Source organism: Coenobita brevimanus, chromosome 15 (assembly GCF_032717465.1).
Source record: "Coenobita brevimanus isolate Jiangsu-jjx chromosome 15, ASM3271746v2, whole genome shotgun sequence".
Lineage (NCBI taxonomy): Eukaryota > Metazoa > Arthropoda > Malacostraca > Decapoda > Coenobitidae > Coenobita > Coenobita brevimanus.
The window spans coordinates 32,778,429-32,796,208 of record NC_136968.1 but is presented as its reverse complement, the minus strand read 5'-3'; the positions used below and the strand labels follow the sequence as shown (position 1 = coordinate 32,796,208).

Here is a 17,780-nt window from a genome sequence, read left to right as displayed (position 1 = left end):
AACAACGTCAAATGCACAGATCCTAACAATAAGTATCAGGCTAACCACTTACTATAAAACCTGCAAAACCTCCCATCTACTACTCAAGAACAGCCCCGCTGAAAAAATACGCCCATGCAAGAAGACCACGTCATCTACTGATATATTTGCACAAGTGAGGACTGTGGGCCTCATACCCACGTGGGAATGACAAGGGCTAAACTCCCAAGGCGCTTTGTCTCACATGTTACCTACAGAACTATTCGTAACACCTCCCTCATCCGTCAGCACCTCAAAGAAGGTACTGAAATACCGTAACTGACCACAAAAAAGACCCACATAGACTTGTGTCTCTGGAAGCACTTGATATTTCCAAACAGAAACCTACAATCAACTCACTAGCAAAGATTTGCAAGTCCTTCCAATATGCAAAAGATCACAAACATCGGTGAGCCAGCTCACTGCACCAATGAGATAGCTACACACCTTCCCTTGTGCACTATTAGCTGACCAATCACGTGGTACCACGTGTCTGCATCCCCTACATGATGAGGTCTCGCTCCATCTGCCTTCAGACTGGTCTTAAGATGTTGCCATGAATCAATGAATCATCACCAAGTACACTAACATTTGGACAGGTACTCTGAAGTCTAATGGAAAATCAATGTAGCTTTGCCTGACACATCAAACAATAAGCAAACATTAACACTATTCCTGGCCAGCCCTATGTAACTTTTCTACCCTGTTCTTGGGCTGAGGGTAAATTTCCAACGAAATGAAGATATGTTGCCTGTGTTCACCAAACTGTTGTGCCATGTATTAAGCCATGAAAAAGAGCTCCAACAACTGATGCACCGGTGCATCATCACCCCAGAATAGTGTTAAATAATGCAGAAACAGCAGTTACATTCAACTTCTTTTTCTTAGAAGAAAATATCTTAATTGGCTATCTATCTATCATATATATATATATATATATATGGAGAGGATGGAGGGCGAAAGACTGACGAAGAGAGTGTATGTGAGTGAGGTGGAGGAGGGAAGAGGGAGGGGGAGGCCGAGGATGAGATGGAGGGATGGGGTGGAGAGGTATATGAGAGAGGGGGGTGTGAGTTGGGAGCAGGGCAGTGAAATGGCGGGGGACAGGGCGACTTGGAGGCGATTTGTTTGTGGCCACCCCAAACGGGATTGAGGCGTCTGGCAATAGATATATATATATATATATATATACACACCAGTATACTGTTTAAACAGACATGTTGTGGCTGTGGGCTCACCTTGGGGTCTCACTATGGTTAATGTTTTTCTCTGCTATTGGGAAAAAAAATGTCTAGTTGTCCAGTATCCTTTAAACCTATCCTTTGTTGTATATGATACTCTATTTATATTGCAAGATGAAAGCCATCCTCCACTCTTTCTGCACTACCTAAAACAGGTATCAAATCATAAAACGTACTATGGAATTTGAAGTTAACAGTCAACTTCCTTTTCTTGACCTCATAACAAGTTAAATGTTAATCTAGTTAGGTCTATATCAGATGCCCATATTAGCTGACTTACGTACCATTATTATTACTGTCCATTTGAAAATAATTAAAACACTTCTGTATGGAGCTAACTTCTACCAAATACCCCCCACCCCTCACCCCTCGGAAATACTTTCTTACTAATGGATTCAGTACCGTAATGTTTCATTACAGTTTATTAGAAAACTTCAAACTTAAAATTTCCAGCCTAAGCAGCCTGTACTTAAAATTTAAGTGAATAAAGAAAATATATCTTTCGCTACCTTTTCTTGGTAATGGTTTGGAGCAGAGAAAGGACTTAAAGATATACTTCATGTGCTTCAGATCAGCTTTCAGTTTATTCATAAAAATTGTGTCAAATCGTCATCATTTTTTCATTATAAAGATCAAATGCAAACCACCTGTTGCATGTTGAGTGTTTGTAAATTTATGTACCCTAGTTGCCACACGGATACACTGACCAGTATTGTACACAAGCTTTCAAGCTGAAGGATTGGGGTTAGTTGAGCAGGTCAGGTCTCCCTGTGAGTGACTCTCCACAGTCATTGTTTCTGTTAATCCATGGGACTTCTGTGTAATGGATACATGTACAGTTGCGAGCAGATGACTCGAGGCCACCTAGTCCACCAAGATGTTGGTGTTTTATCTGGCAACAGTGGTAGCTGTGAACTTGATCGAGATTCAGTCGCTGTTCGGGGGAAGCAAACCCAGTGACAATTTGTCAATGTGCAGTTCTAACTGGTCTCCAGTCAATACCATGCAAGTAAACGATTTATACTGATAATGATTAACATGTCATACACTTGGTAGATATATTTATAACCATAGTATTACAACACTGGCATCCAAATAGTGCTGCGTTCATTCATGTGAGACACACGGGTATCCCAAGCATGCAACTTCATCACCACCTTGGTTTGTGACGTAGGCACCACGTGACGTCACGTATGGGGGGTGGAACTAGTTGGCCCGTTCATGATGATAAACATTTGTAGAGAGTAATCGTTCGACTTTATCACTCGAATATTAAAGAAACATTGGTTTTCTCTGTCAAAACAAACCTATTACAACCTCTAATCCCATATAGGTTAAATACCACAGCCAATCACTTGCCTCCTCATCCCCCCTCCCATCACACATCCTACCTCGTCCCGCCCTTCCTCACCCACCACTCTCCATATAACTCCCACACCCCCCTCCCCTTGTTCCGCTTACTGTGGTGTGAACCTTTAATTCTCCCACCTGCTTTGGAGTCAGAGGTCGACGAAAGTGAGGTTAACGGTGAGGGATGACTGGGATGACGGTGTTTTTAGTGTTAATAATGCTAGGTTGCGGGGAAATCGATAACCCTACGACATATCTCTTGAAAAATAGTAAAGGTTGTTTGGTTCATGATGATAGTCGAACAAAATAAATCACTACCGATACCTGTGTGTTTCGGATGAATGGACACAGCACTATTTAGATGCCAGTGTTGTAATACTATGGTTATAAATATATCTACCACGTGTATGGCACGTTAATCATTATCAGTATAATACGTTTACTTGCATGATATTGACTGGAGACCAGTTAGAACTGCACATTGACAAATTATCAATGGGTTTGTTTTGCCCGAACAGCAGACTGAATCTCGGCCAAGTTCACAGCTACCACTGTTGCCAGATAAAACACCAACATCTGGGTGGACTAGGTGGCCTCGAGTCATCTGCTCGCAACTGTACAAGTAAAAATCTCGCAATACTTCACTCCAATCATTTTTATAAACACAAACATACACTAGAGAACTGTCAGTCTTTAAATTTTCCATACATCTAACACCAAGGTTTTAGTAACTTATGCTGAAGATGACAGTCAATGAAATGGGTGGTGTATGGAAACATAAGTCACAGATAAACTATTTATTTATGACCAGGTTCATACTTACATTGCATATCTCCTGAAGGTGACTTAATTTGAGTATGTGTGTGGTATAATGAAAGATGAGTTACAGACAGACATTTTTTTCCTGACCAGTATTGTACAGCTCCTTCTTCAGAGGAACTGAACTTTTCTTGGGGTGTCCCAACCTGCCTGACTGTGGGATCCACTCAGGTGACACCTGCTGACTGCTGATTGGCCCACTTTCTCTCCCTCTTGGACATTGCTACCTGGGCTGCATCACGTGACCACACTACATCTACATACTGTATTTGTTGTTGCTTATGTTGCTGGATATGTGTAGTGTCTCCAGAGCTATTCAGTGTAATTTTGTTTGTTTTCCAGTATTTCAGTGTCTTTCCAGTCGGGTAGGTGACCTTTTTTGTTTACATGGTTCAATGGATGATATCTTGCATCTGCCTTGTGTTTCTTTATTTGGTTTTTTACACCTCTGCTTGTTTTCCTTAGTAAGCTGCTCTGCAGCCACTACACAGAATTTTGTAAACAACACTGTTCTCTTTGGGAAGGCTATCTGTTTGTCTTATGATGTCATGTATTTTCTTGATGGCTGCAGTTATAATACTTGCATTAATGTTAGTGTGGTGTAGCCTCTTCCAGAGAGCCATTACTATGAGTTGTGTACAACCACTGTAAATATTTCGTATTTATTTTTGGACATTCCTCTTTCCAGTATTGACATTGCTTTCAAGGTGACCAGGAGGCCCATGGGGTATCCTCATTGTGTAAATGCAATATATTGCAGTTCAAGTTCATTCCTATGGTACTTTTTACTGCATGTCGTAAATGCTCTAAGAAAAACCTCAGTCACTACCCTGAGTTTTTTTCTGTCACAATGAGCACTAAAAAAGTGGATGAAATCGTCTTTGTCGGTCGGTTTTCTGTACACAGAATGTTGCTTGAGATCCCGATCTTATTATTAGCATGTGCAGAAATGGAAATTTTCCATTTCCTTCTTCCACTGTGAACTGAATCTTTGCATGAACTTGGCTTACTCCAATAGGTTGGGAATGTTGTTTGTTTCTGTGTGCTGTCACTAATATATCGTACAGTATGTGTACCACTGTGTGTTTTCAGACACTATCTGTTGGTAGCATTCTCATTCCAGCACTTCCATATTATATATATATATATATATATATATATATATATATATATATATATATAAAGACACCATCACTGGGGTTATGGTAACCCCACTGCAAGGCCTTCTTGTTGTCAAATTTCAAGGTTTCAGATCCTACACATTGGACACTACAATAAAACCTCAATAAGTCTTTTTCTTCTTCTTCTTCTTCTTTTTTTATGAGCATAGGCCTCACAGCCTGCTCTCAAGGCCCAGTAGTCCTCCTACATACCATACACCACTACATGTCACCACTTCGGCGCTAACACCCACCATCCATATTGAATACATGCTAGGTATGTCTCATACAGGACTGGTATATTGGTATTAGCAGGGGTACTTTTACGACATGTCGCCGGGTCTCTGGTAGATCGGTAAAGTCTGCTTTACATGTAGTTCAAATCCTTAAACTGTTCCCTGCCCCAGCGGGGATTTGAACCCGGGTCCGGTAGGACTGCAGGCCACCTCTCTACCGATTGAGCCACCACCTAGTCTACCCTGCAGAAGGTGGAATTTCCGTTAAGTCGAACTCTGACGGAAGTGTGACAATGTTCATTCAGAGGGTTGAATTTTAGTTTCTTGTATTCCAAGTGCTACATTTTAGTTATTATATTCAAAGTGTTACATTTTAGATTAATGGATTGCAAAGTTAAGTAAATAAGTGCAGAACTTTATGTAATTAAATGACTATTGCACCTCTCCATCTATGCAGCCTCCTCTCCCAGCCTAGCCTGTGACATGCACCAAATTGTTTTAATTGTTTATTTTCATTGCGTTGTAAATGCTTCTTCAGTTTAGTGTTAATAAACAAATAATCACATATTATGATCTGCAACTATTGGGGAGGGTAATATAGTTTCTTTTAGCATTTATTTCCGTTTAGTCGAAAAATCCGGTACGTCGAACGACCCTAGAGCCCCGTTTTCTCATAGGTAGTTCATCTTTACTCACAAAGTTCAACACTTTTTCCGCTGCCTTTATCGTCCCGTTCTCAGGGACATTCGTGAATAAGGACTTTACATCGAAGCTCATCATCTTTTAGTTGCAGAAATTCGTTCTTTGCAGCCTCATCTTCAAGTATGCAGGGTACTTTGGGTGGGAATTGCTGATTTTCCCCATAGCTTAAAAGAGTGGTTGGCTAGACATTTGGCCAGTTTGTGAGGAGCACTTCCTATCCCTGATGTAATGGGCCTGAGTTGGGATTTCTGGCTTGTGGGTCTTAACAGCGCTGTAACGGATATGATTCGCTGAACCAGTATATTGCAGATATTTCCACTTTTCCCAATACTAAACTGATATCACATTTTACTGTCGATACTGGATATGTACGGAAGGAAAATTAAAATGCCATTTGTTGAAGATTTCACTCATTGTTTAGCTTGATTCTTTGTGAAAGTGTGCCGTTACTTCAACACGTGTTTTGCATCTTTATGAAGAACAGTCTTAATGAGAACCATTAAAGGTTAAGAACAAGAAGTGGGTGAGTGAGAAAGGAGAAGAAAAAAATGAAGTCCGAAAGCAGTGGGTTGATAGTGGGGGTATACTGTATACTGGCAACATGTAAGTGTGGTGGCTGTGTTAGTTATGTACAGTGTACACAGGCTGTTGACATAGGCACAAACTACATTGTTTAAATAGTCATAATTTTTACTGTCTCACTTCTCTCTGTATTCTAAATAAATAAGTGACTTAATGCATGTGATAAAGGTCGATAAGGGTGCGTTAACACTAACATAAGGTGTATGATACTTGACACCTCCATTTAAGCTCATCTTGTACAGCTAAACAATCCTATAGTTGGCAGAAAAATGTTACATATAGATATTGCCTATCTTTCATTACTACACTATACAATACAAAGTTTGTACACATGAAATTAGCATTATCTTGCAGTCTACCTCTAATACCATCACATCTCTTATGCACCCATTTATCACAGATACTGCACAAGATGGAATTACTTCTTGGTAAGTCACACATTGCCACTCTCCCTCTTTTTTGACAGTACCACCACCAGCCCCAGATACCATCACTTTTGTTTTATCAGTGGTACTATATATGAAAGAGGGTAAACTGAAGAGGGTGTGAATGCATTCAGATGGTGTGTGTGCATGTATGGGTGATCATGTGTAAGCTACTATACCCATTCAACGTGGATGAAAATTACAATCTCTCCATCTTGAATACTGAGTTGTAATGGGATTAATGCAAGAGTATACTGTAATTCTAGTCACAAAGATGTGCTATGGAAAAGTTTTTGAACGTGTGCACAGAGCCACGTGAAGGAAGCTGCAAAAGAACGAAAATCTAGGCTGAGTTAAAGGAAGTATATACAGTGTTTGTGTGTGTTGAATGATGCCTGTATCCTAGTGTAACTTCTTAATTAATATTTAGCTTGGCGGAACACTACGACCAAAAGGCGTTGCTCATTTCAACTGGAGAACCTTCAGTGCAAAGCTTTTCATGGTTTTTTAATAAGATATACTTGACTGAAGACTGTCTTACAAAAAGCATGACATTTTTAGTGTGTGTAATGTACTACACAGTACTACCTACGTATGGGGTAACCATACACTGAATAAGTCATTCACGCTTTATGTCATGGAATGCAGCTTTATTAATGATATATATGTGGGTCCCAGTGGGTTAGAGTGCTCTGCTCTGGCTGAAGGGTTGGAAGTTCGAGTCCACCAAAGGGTCATTGGTAGACATCAGGAAGGGAATCCGATCATAAGCTACACACTCCAAACCTAAGTCCTCTACCCAGGGGCAACGCCTTAGCCCTTTTTGAAAAACGGGACGGCGTAAAACTAAATATATATATATAAATATAGATATAGATATAGATAGATAGATAGATACTGTATATTGTATTTATATGTATGTGTGTATGTAGGGACAGTCATTGATGACTAGTAAGTTAAACTCAGTCTCAGGAATTATAGCAGGTGTATTTTTACCATTATGCACCAACTCTGTACGCTGGTCTGTCCTGTAGTTGGCTGATGGTGAAAATGTTACATACTTTCAAGTATAGATGTTGTTTTATTACATGGCCAATAGCCTGCCGCCCAAGACTTTACGTACAGTATTTTTAAGTAGAGTATAAATGCTGTTTTATCATTTGGGTAATTACCAGAAGTTTATGTATGGTAGGCATTTCATATATTGTCATTACCAAGATTTAGCTTACTTCTCATAAGCTTAAATGTTGTGTGTTTACTTTTTGTTTTATGATTGAGTGTTGCATACATTTAAGAAAGCACCAGTTACGGTCTGTGCTATATGTTGCCTCCTATTGTTTGGCCAGTGGCATTGCCTATTTTCAAGTGTTAATGTGTTGTAACAACATGTTAAAATATAAATGTATAGTATAGTTATCACTTTACAGTTTCTTTAAAATAAAAGTGCAAATTAAGCTAAAGGAATTGTAATAGGTCAGTGTACAGTAGTTAAAACATTCAGCATTATCATCATCTGGACACCTTAATCCCGTAAGGGCTGGCCACAAACTAATCGCCTCCATGTTTGTCTAGTCTCCCGCCATTTCATTTCCCTGTCTCCTCATTCATACACCCCTTCTCTGGATATACCTGGCCTACTCCATCCCTGGTCTTGAATCCTTGAGTGAATGGAATTGTGGCCCTCCACCTTACTGGACATAAACTTAGTCTTGTCACTCTCTCACTCTCTGCCCCGCTCCTAGTGGCCAAACCACGTCTGGATGATAATAATGTTGAATGTATTTAACTACATTCAACATTATCATCATCCAGGTGAATGAAGGGAAGAGTAAAGTTATGGTCTCACTCTTGACTTGAGAACAAGTCCAAGCTTCACTTCCATATGTTGGATGAGTTGGAAATATCACAAACTGTGTGTAGAAGTACTGTACTGTACATGGGTAGTGTGATGAGTGGATGGAAGTTCTAGAGGGTGAAGTGCTTTCAAAGAACAGGGAAGAAAGGTTTCTTCCCTGGTTCTTTGAAAGCAGTGATTAGAAACTTCCAGGGAAGTGAGCATGGAAGTACAGTACAGTACTACATGACAGTATTGTGATACCAACTCTAACATATGGAAGTGAAGCTTGGACCTTGTTGGAGGGACACAAGTCAAGAGTGAGAGCAGTGGAATTGAGTTATTTGAGAGGAGCCTGTGGAGTTGCATGGAGAGACAGACTGACAAACGAGGAAGTGAAGGAGCATTGTGGCGTGGATGTGGATATGATAGGAAGTGTTAGGAGAAACACACTGAGGTGGTTTGGCCATGTGGAGACGACAGAGAGTGAGAGAGTGACAAGGAGAGTTTATGTGAGTAAGGTGGAGGGCAGGAGAGGGAGGGGGAGGCCAAGGATGAGATGGAGGGATGGAGTGGAGAGGTATATCAGAGAAGGGAGTGTAGAGCTGGGAGCAGGGAAATGAAATGGCGGGAGACAGGGCAACATGGAGGCGATTAGTTTGTGGCCAGCCCTAGGGTGGGAAAGGAGGTCCAGATGATGATAATGCTGAATGTTTTAACTACTGTACACTGACCAATTACAGTTTCTTTAGCTTAATTTGCACTTTTATTTTAAAGAAACTGTAAAGTGATAACTATACTATACATTTATATTTTAACATGTTGTTACAACACATTAACACTTGAAAATTGGCAATGCCATTGGCCAAACAATAGGAGGCAACATACTGTATAGCACATACCGTAACTGGTGCTTTCTTAAATGTATGCAACACTCAATCATAAAACAAAAAGTAAACACACAACATTTAAGCTTATGAGAAGTAAGCTAAATCTTGGTAATGACAATATATGAAATGCCTACCATACATAAACTTCTGGTAATTACCCAAATGATAAAACAGCATTTATACTCTACTTAAAAATACTGTACGTAAAGTCTTGGGCGGCAGGCTATTGGCCATGTAATAAAACAACATCTATACTTGAAAGTATGTAACATTTTCACCATCAGCCAACTACAGGACAGACCAGCGTACAGAGTAGGTGCATAATGGTAAAAATACACCTGCTATAATTCCTGAGATTGAGTTTAACTTACTAGTCATCAATGACTGTCCCTACATACTATCTATCTATCTATTGCCAGACGCCTCAATCCCGTTTGGGGTGGCCACAAACAAATCGCCTCCAAGTCGCCCTGTCCCCCGCCATTTCACTCCCCTGCCCCAACTCACACCCCCCTCTCTCATATACCTCTCCACCCCATCTCTCCACCTCATCCTCGGCCTCCCCCTCCCTCTTTCCCCCTCCACCTCACTCGCATACACTCTCTTCATCAGTCTTTGACCCTCCATCCTCTCCACATGGCCAAACCACCTCAGTGTGTTCCTCATAACGCTTCCTATCACATCCACATCAACACCACAACGCTCCTTTATAACCTCATTCGTCAGCCTGTCTCTCCATGTGACTCCACAGGCTCCTCTTAAATAACTCATTTCCACTGCTCTCACTCTTGACTTGTGTCCTTCCAACAATGTCCAAGCTTCACTTCCATACGTTAGAGTTGGTATCACAATACTGTCATGTAGTAACTTTTTCACTTCCATGCTCACTTCCCTGTTTCTTATCACTGCTTTCAAAGAACCAGCAACCTTTCTTCCCTGCTGTACCCTTTCAAGCACTTCACCCTCCAAACCTCCATCCTTACTCATCACACTACCCAAGTACTTAAACGTACTCACATTTTCCAATTCCTCACCATCCAACCTCACTGTACATTCACTGACTTCACCTCTCTCAAAGACCATCACTTTACTCTTCCCTACATTCACCTTTAGATTCCGTTTCTTACACACTCTCTCAAACTCATCCACCAAGCCTTGCAGCTCCCCTTTGTCTTCACTCAACAACACAGTATCATCTGCAAACAACAGTACAGGGAGTTTCCAAACACTATCCTCTCTCACCAGGGCCACTCCAACATCCACTACCCTACCTTGTACCTCTTTTATTACCCCATCCATGTACAGATTGAACAACCATGGAGACATGACACATCCCTGTTTCAACCCAACTTTCAAAGAGAAAATTCACTTAGTTCACCATCCACACGCACTGCAGCCTTCGCACCATCGTACATACTCTTCACAGCATTCAACAACTTCCCATCTATTCCATATATTCTTAACACTCTCCACAATCCTAGTCTATCCACCCTGTCATATGCTTTCTCCAAATCCATGAACGCCGCATACAACTTCTTTCCCTTCTCTAGAAGCTTTTCCACTAAAGATCTGAGAATGAATATCTGATCTACACAACCTCTACCCTTCCTAAAGCCTCCCTGTTCTTCTCCAACTAATTTCTCTGTTCTTTCTCTAACTCTGTCAATAAGTATCCTACCATACACTTTTCCTATTATACTAAGAAGACAAATGCCCCTATGATTACCACACACTTCTTTTTCCCCTTTTCCTTTGTACAAGGGAATAATTATACCTGACTTCCAATCCTCCGGGACTCTACCTTCCTCCCAGGCCAATCTGCACATCTTCCACACCCATTCTACTACTATCTCTCCCCCATGCTTCAGCATTTCACCACACACTCCATCAATTCCTGGAGCTTTCCCTGATTTAACTTTCTTCATTGCTTCCACAACTTCTATCCTACTGATTTCTTCCTGTCTTCTCACCTCCCTCCTTCACACACACATATAAATACAATATACAGTATCTATCTATCTATCTATCTATATCTATATTTATATATATATTTAGTTTTATGCTGTCCCGTTTTTCAAAAAGGGCTAAGGCATTGCCCCTGGGTAGAGGACTTAGGTTTGGAGTGTGTAGCTTATGATCGGATTCCCTTCCTGATGTCTACCAATGACCCTTTGGTGGACTCGAACTTCCAACCCTTCAGCCAGAGCAGAGCATTCTAACCCACTGGGACCCACATATATATCATTAATAAAGCTGCATTCCATGACATAAAGCGTGAATGACTAATTCAGTGTATGGTTACCACATACGTAGGTAGTACTGTGTAGAACATTACACACGCTAAAAATGTCATGCTTTTTGTAAGACAGTCTTCAGTCAAGTATATCTTATACAATAACCATGAAAAGCTTTGCACTGAAGGTTCTCCAGTTGAAATGAGCAACGCCTTTTGGTCGTAGTGTTCCGCCAAGCTAAATATTAATTAAGAAGTTACACTAGGATACAGGCATCATTCAACACACACAAACACTGTATATACTTCCTTTAACTCAGCCTAGATTTTTGTTCTTGTGCAGCTTCCTTCACGTGGCTCTGTGCACACGTTCAAAAACTTTTCCATAGCACATCTTTGTGACTAGAATTATACTCTTGCATTAATCCCATTACAACTCAGTATTCAAGATGGAGAGATTGTAATTTTCATCCACGTTGAATGGGTATAGTAGCTTACATATGATCACCCATACATGCACACACACCATCTGAATGCATTCACACCCTCTTCAGTTTACCCTCTTTCATATATAGTACCACTGATAAAACAAAAATGATGGTATCTGGGGCTGGTGGTGGTACTGTCAAAAAAGAGGGAGAGTGGCAATGTGCGACTTACCAAGAAGTAATTCCAACTTGTGCAGTATCTGTGATAAATGGGTGCATAAGAGATGTGATGGTATTAGAGGTAGACTGCAAGATAATGCTAATTTCATGTGTACAAACTTTGTATTGTATAGTGTAGTAATGAAGGATAGGCAATATCTATATGTAACATTTTTCTGCCAACTATAGGATTGTTTAGCTGTACAAGCTGAGCTTAAATGGAGGGGTCAAGTATCATACACCTTATGTTAGTGTTAATGCACCCTTATTGACCTTTATCACATGCATTAAGTCACTTATTTATTTATAATAGAGAGAGAAGTGAGACAGTAAAAATTATGACTATTTAAACAATGTAAGAGGTAATGGTTGTGGCCAGTTTGTGCCTATGTCAACAGCCTGTGTACACTGTACATAACTAACACAGCCACCACACTTACATGTTGCCAGTGTACAGTATACCCACACTATCAACCCACTGCTTTCGGACTTCATTTTTTTCTTCTCCTTTCTCACTCACCCACTTCTTGTTCTTAACCTTTAATGGTTCTCATTAAGACTGTTCTTCATAAAGATGCAAAACACGTGTTGAAGTAACGGCACACTTTCACAAAGAATCAAGCTAAACAATGAGTGAAATCTTCAACAAATGGCATTTTAATTTTCCTTCCGTCCATATCCAGTATCGACAGTAAAATGTGATATCAGTTTAGTATTGGGAAAAGTGGAAATATCTGCAATATACTGGTTCAGCAAATCATATCCGTTACAGCGCTGTTAAGACCCACAAGCCAGAAATCCCAACTCAGCCCCATTACATCAGCGATAGGAAGTGCTCCTCACAAACTGGCCAAATGTCTAGCCAACCACTCTTCTAAGCTATGGGGAAAATCAGCAATTCCCACCCAAATACTTGAAGATGTGGCTGCAATGAACAAATTTCTGCAACTAAAAGATGATGAGCGTAAAGTCCTTATTCACGAATGTCCCTGTGAACGGGACGATAAAGGCAGCGGAAAAAGTGTTGAACTTTGTGAGTAAAGATGAACTACCTATGAGAAAACGGGGCTCTAGGGTAGTTCGACGTACCGGATTTTTCGACTAAACGGAAATAAATGCTAAAAGAAACTATATTACCCTCCCCAATAGTTGCAGATCATAATATGTGATTATTTGTTTATTAACACTAAACTGAAGAAGCATTTATAAAGCAATAAAAATAAACAATTAAAACAATTTGGTGCATGTCACAGGCTAGGCTGGGAGAGGAGGCTGCATAGATGGAGAGGTGCAATAGTCATTTAATTACATAAAGTTCTGCACTTAAGTAACTTTGCAATCCATTAATCTAAAATGTAACACTTTGAATATAATAACTAAAATGTAGCACTTGGAATACAAGAAACTAAAATTCAACCCTCTGAATAAACATTGTCACACTTCCGTCAGAGTTCGACTGAACGGAAATTCCACCTTCTGCAGGGTAGACTAGGTGGTGGCTCAATCGGTAGAGAGGTGGCCTGCGGTCCTACCGGACCCGGGTTCAAATCCCCGCTGGGGCAGGGAACAGTTTAAGGATTTGAACTACATGTAAAGCAGACTTTACCGATCTACCAGAGACCCGCCGACATGTCGTAAAAGTACCCCTGCTAATACCAATACGCCAGTCTTGTATGAGACAGACCTAGCATGTATTCAATATGGACGGTGGGTGTTGGCGCCGAAGTGGTGACATGTAGTGATGTATGGTATGTAGGAGGACTACTGGGCCTTGAGAGCAGGCTGTGAGGCCTATGCCCATAAAAAAAAAGAGAAGAAGAAGAAGAAGAAAGACTTATTGAGGTTTTATTGTAGTGTCCAATGTGTAGGATCTGAAACCTTCAAATTTAACAACAAGGGATACTGACAACAAGAAGGCCTTGCAGTGGGCTTACCATAACCCCAGTGATGGTGTCTTTATATATATATATATATATATATATATATATATATATATATATATATATATATATATATGTATATATAATATGGAAGTGCTGGAATGAGAATGCTACCAACAGATAGTGTCTGAAAACACACAGTGGTACACATACTGTACGATATATTAGTGACAGCAGACAGAAACAAACAACATTCCCAACCTATTGGAGTAAGCCAAGTTCATGCAAAGATTCAGTTCACAGTGGAAGAAGGAAATGGAAAATTTACATTTCTGCACATGCTAATAATAAGATCGGGATCTAAAGCAACATTCTGTGTACAGAAAACCAACCGACAAAGACAATTTCATCCATTTTTTTAGTGCTCATTATGACAGAAAAAAAATGGGGGTAGTGACTGAGGTTTTTCTTAGAGCATTTACGACATGCAGTAAAAAGTACCATAGGAATGAACTTGAACTGCAATATATTGCATTTACACAATGAGGATACCCCATGGGCCTCCTGGTCACCTTGAAAGCAATGTCAATACTGGAAAGAGGAATGTCCAAAAATAAATACGAAATATTTACAGTGATTGTACACAACTCATAGTAATGGCCCTCTGGAAGAGGCTACACCACACTAACAACTGCAGCCATCAAGAAAATACAGGACATCATAAGACAAACAGATAGCCTTCCCAAAGAGAACAGTGTTGTTTACAAAATTCTGTGTAGTGGCTGCAGAGCAGCTTACCAAGGAAAACAAGCAGAGGTGTAAAAAACCAAATAAAGAAACACAAGGCAGATGCAAGATATCATCCATTGAACCATGTAAACAAAAAAGGTCACCTACCCGACTGGAAAGACACTGAAATACTGGAAAACAAACAAAATTACACTGAATAGCTCTGGAGACACTAAACATATCCAGCAACATAAGTAACAACGAATACAGTATGTAGATGTAGTGTGGTCACGTGATGCAGCCCAGGTAACAATGTCCAAGAGGGAGAGAAAGTGGGCCAATCAGCAGTCAGCAGGTGTCACCTGAGTGGATCCCACAGTCAGGCAGGTTGGGACACCCCGAGAAAAGTTCAGTTCCTCTGAAGAAGGAGCTGTACAATACTGGTCAGGAATAAAATGTCTGTCTGTGACTCGTGTTTCATTATAGCACCAACATTCTGTACAACTGCCCTGTTTCGACAAAACAGTTGAACTTGTGGAAGCGTCTGGACATAATAAAGATGTCATTTGTAGTGTTAATGTGATTTTCCTCTACAAATTTGTGTTCCCTCAGAGCAAACCCCTTGCTCTTACCATCATGACCTCCCCCCACAGACTACTGTAGATATCATTGGTAAAAAATATTTCATCATCATTCTCACCCCTGTGGTTCAGAGTGGTGAGTATTCATGGGTAATATTCATTAAATTTAGCCTAAGTAGCATCTGCTTTAGCTTTCAACTTAACCAATATTTCAGAACTAAACTCGGTGAATAGTACCATGAAGTACAGTATATGCAAAAGGAAAATTATTTCTGGCTATTTCACTGCTATGACAATTTGTGTATTGGAAGAATAGTCAAACTCCTGAATAATGAACATTTATACAAGGGGACAAGCATAAATAAATAATGGGGGTTACCTGTAGTAGTTAGGTTTAAATGGTCCTGCCTTGTTAAGACCCATGTACTTGGCCTGTTCATCACTGAGCTCAGTCAGGTGTGCATCAAATGTGGGAAGATGAAGGCTGGCCACATACTCATCTGTTGGGGTGTACACAAATATCATCACCTTCATCACCCTGACTGTTACTTCAATAAACAGATGCCACAAGATGAAAAGTTGGCAGAAATAAATGTGCACAGCCTGATTTTGTGGTGCCATATAAACTCATTTTTCACTCTACATTCTTTCATTTGTAAGCACTCTGGAAGAACAAGCTTCATGTCACTTTCAACCCCACACAGCATCAAAATAGGTGACAGGAGGAATCATATATGAGGTGAGGAGTGCATTTATTCTTGTCTCCAACTGTAACACCTAAGGAAGCATGGTAACCTTCCTCCAGTTATGATATTCACTAAGGGAATACCACAGTGAGTGCCTGATCCTCTTCCTAACAATTAATTTTCAAAACTACCTATTAATATCCTCTTTCTTGCTGTTTATATATTTTTTATGCTGACACAGATTGCATAACACAAGAATACAGTAACAGCAGACTTGGAAATAATCCAGTAAGAAAGAGGTGTCACTAAGCTTTCTAACCGCACCATAATACAATGCTGCCCAACATGATTCCACTCTAGTGACCGCAATTGCACCAACCACGTTTGTTGAAGCTAGTCTCATCACCATAACCAGTGTGTTTGACCTCCTTGCTGTACAACATGGTGAGGAAGGACACAGACACTTCTGAATCAGGTGCCTCCAAATGCATTTGCTATAAAAGGGAATGGGGGGAGCTTGTATTTCTTTTTTAATCTACACTCCCTCATTTGAAGGCATCTTTGAGTCCCCAAGATGTATGGGGAAAAAAAAAAAATAAATAAAATAAAATAAAATAATAATAATAATAATAATAAAAATAAGTGTAGTTACCAAGTTATCACTGGAGTTGCATGTATGGTACCATCCCCTACAGTGTGTGGATCAAAAATAAAGGAAGTCATAATACAATAAGCAAGGAGCTGAAATGGGTTCACTCTGAGGCATGCTCATGATGCTGCTTTAAGGTGAATAATATCTGAGGACAATCCTTCTCCCCCCCCCCCTTTCCCCCTGAGATTAATTTATATAACTGATCTGAACAATACGCAAAATGATGAGGGGTTACACGTACACAAAAATATAAACGGCATAAAATGGCTAATAACATGGCTATAAATGACAGTGTGCACAGACAATAATTCTGACTTGTATCTTCACCAATTGACTCCTGTTTCTTTAATTATTATTTTAACAACAGTCTAAATGGATCCCTCTTATTATTATCCAAACCTTTATCCAGTCTACTGCAGCTAAATGATCCGGTGGAGAGACAGCCTGAAGTCCTAATGGACCCAGGCTTGAATCCCAGCTGGGGCAGGGAACAGTTTAAGGATCTGAGTTTCATAAAAGCAAACTTTACTGGTCTACCAGAAGACCTGACGACATGTAAAAGTACCCCCACTAATACTAATACACCAGTCCTGTATGAGACAGCCCAAGCATATACTGTACTCAATATGGATGGTGGGTGTTAGTGCCAAAGTAGTGACATGCAGGGTGTCTGGTAAGTAGGACTACTGGGCCTTGGGAGCAGGCTGTGAAGCGTATGCCCCGAGTCAACGTAGCCTAATAAGAACCCAATCTATTGTGGCCATACCTAACCATATCCCCCTCAAATGAGCCTCATTTAAGTTTACTGTACCTTAACCTAAACCAATATAACCCAACCCAACTCAATCTAGCCTAACTTAACCCAAGCTAACCCTGCCTAAATCAACTTATCCCTTCCTAACTAAATCAAACCTAATCCAAACCAGACATCCTTTCCTAACCAAATAAACCCTATCCCAAACCCAACCCACCTCAAGATATCCCAACCCAAGCTACCCTAACCAACACATTATACCAACATACCCATCTTCTTCGGCAGGAGATACACGTCGGACTTGTATCTGCCGGCAGGGGCGTTGAACAGCTCGATCAGTGCCAGCGCCTGTCAAACAGGT

At 40.3% G+C, this 17,780-nt stretch overlaps 1 protein-coding gene across 4 annotated transcripts in view; it reads right to left on the bottom strand.

The window, feature by feature from the left end:
- Positions 1–17,780, bottom strand: part of LOC145390765 (adenosylhomocysteinase-like 1) — a 363,626-nt gene that overhangs the window by 10,559 nt on the left and 335,287 nt on the right. For all 4 annotated transcript variants that reach the window (XM_080265565.1, XM_080265567.1, XM_080265564.1 and 1 more), the window contains 2 exons: positions 17,689–17,767; positions 15,707–15,827 (listed from right to left, as the gene is read on the bottom strand). In XM_080265565.1, the coding sequence (XP_080121691.1) occupies positions 15,707–15,827; positions 17,689–17,767 (200 nt within the window). The remainder of the gene's footprint in view (positions 1–15,706; positions 15,828–17,688; positions 17,768–17,780) is intronic.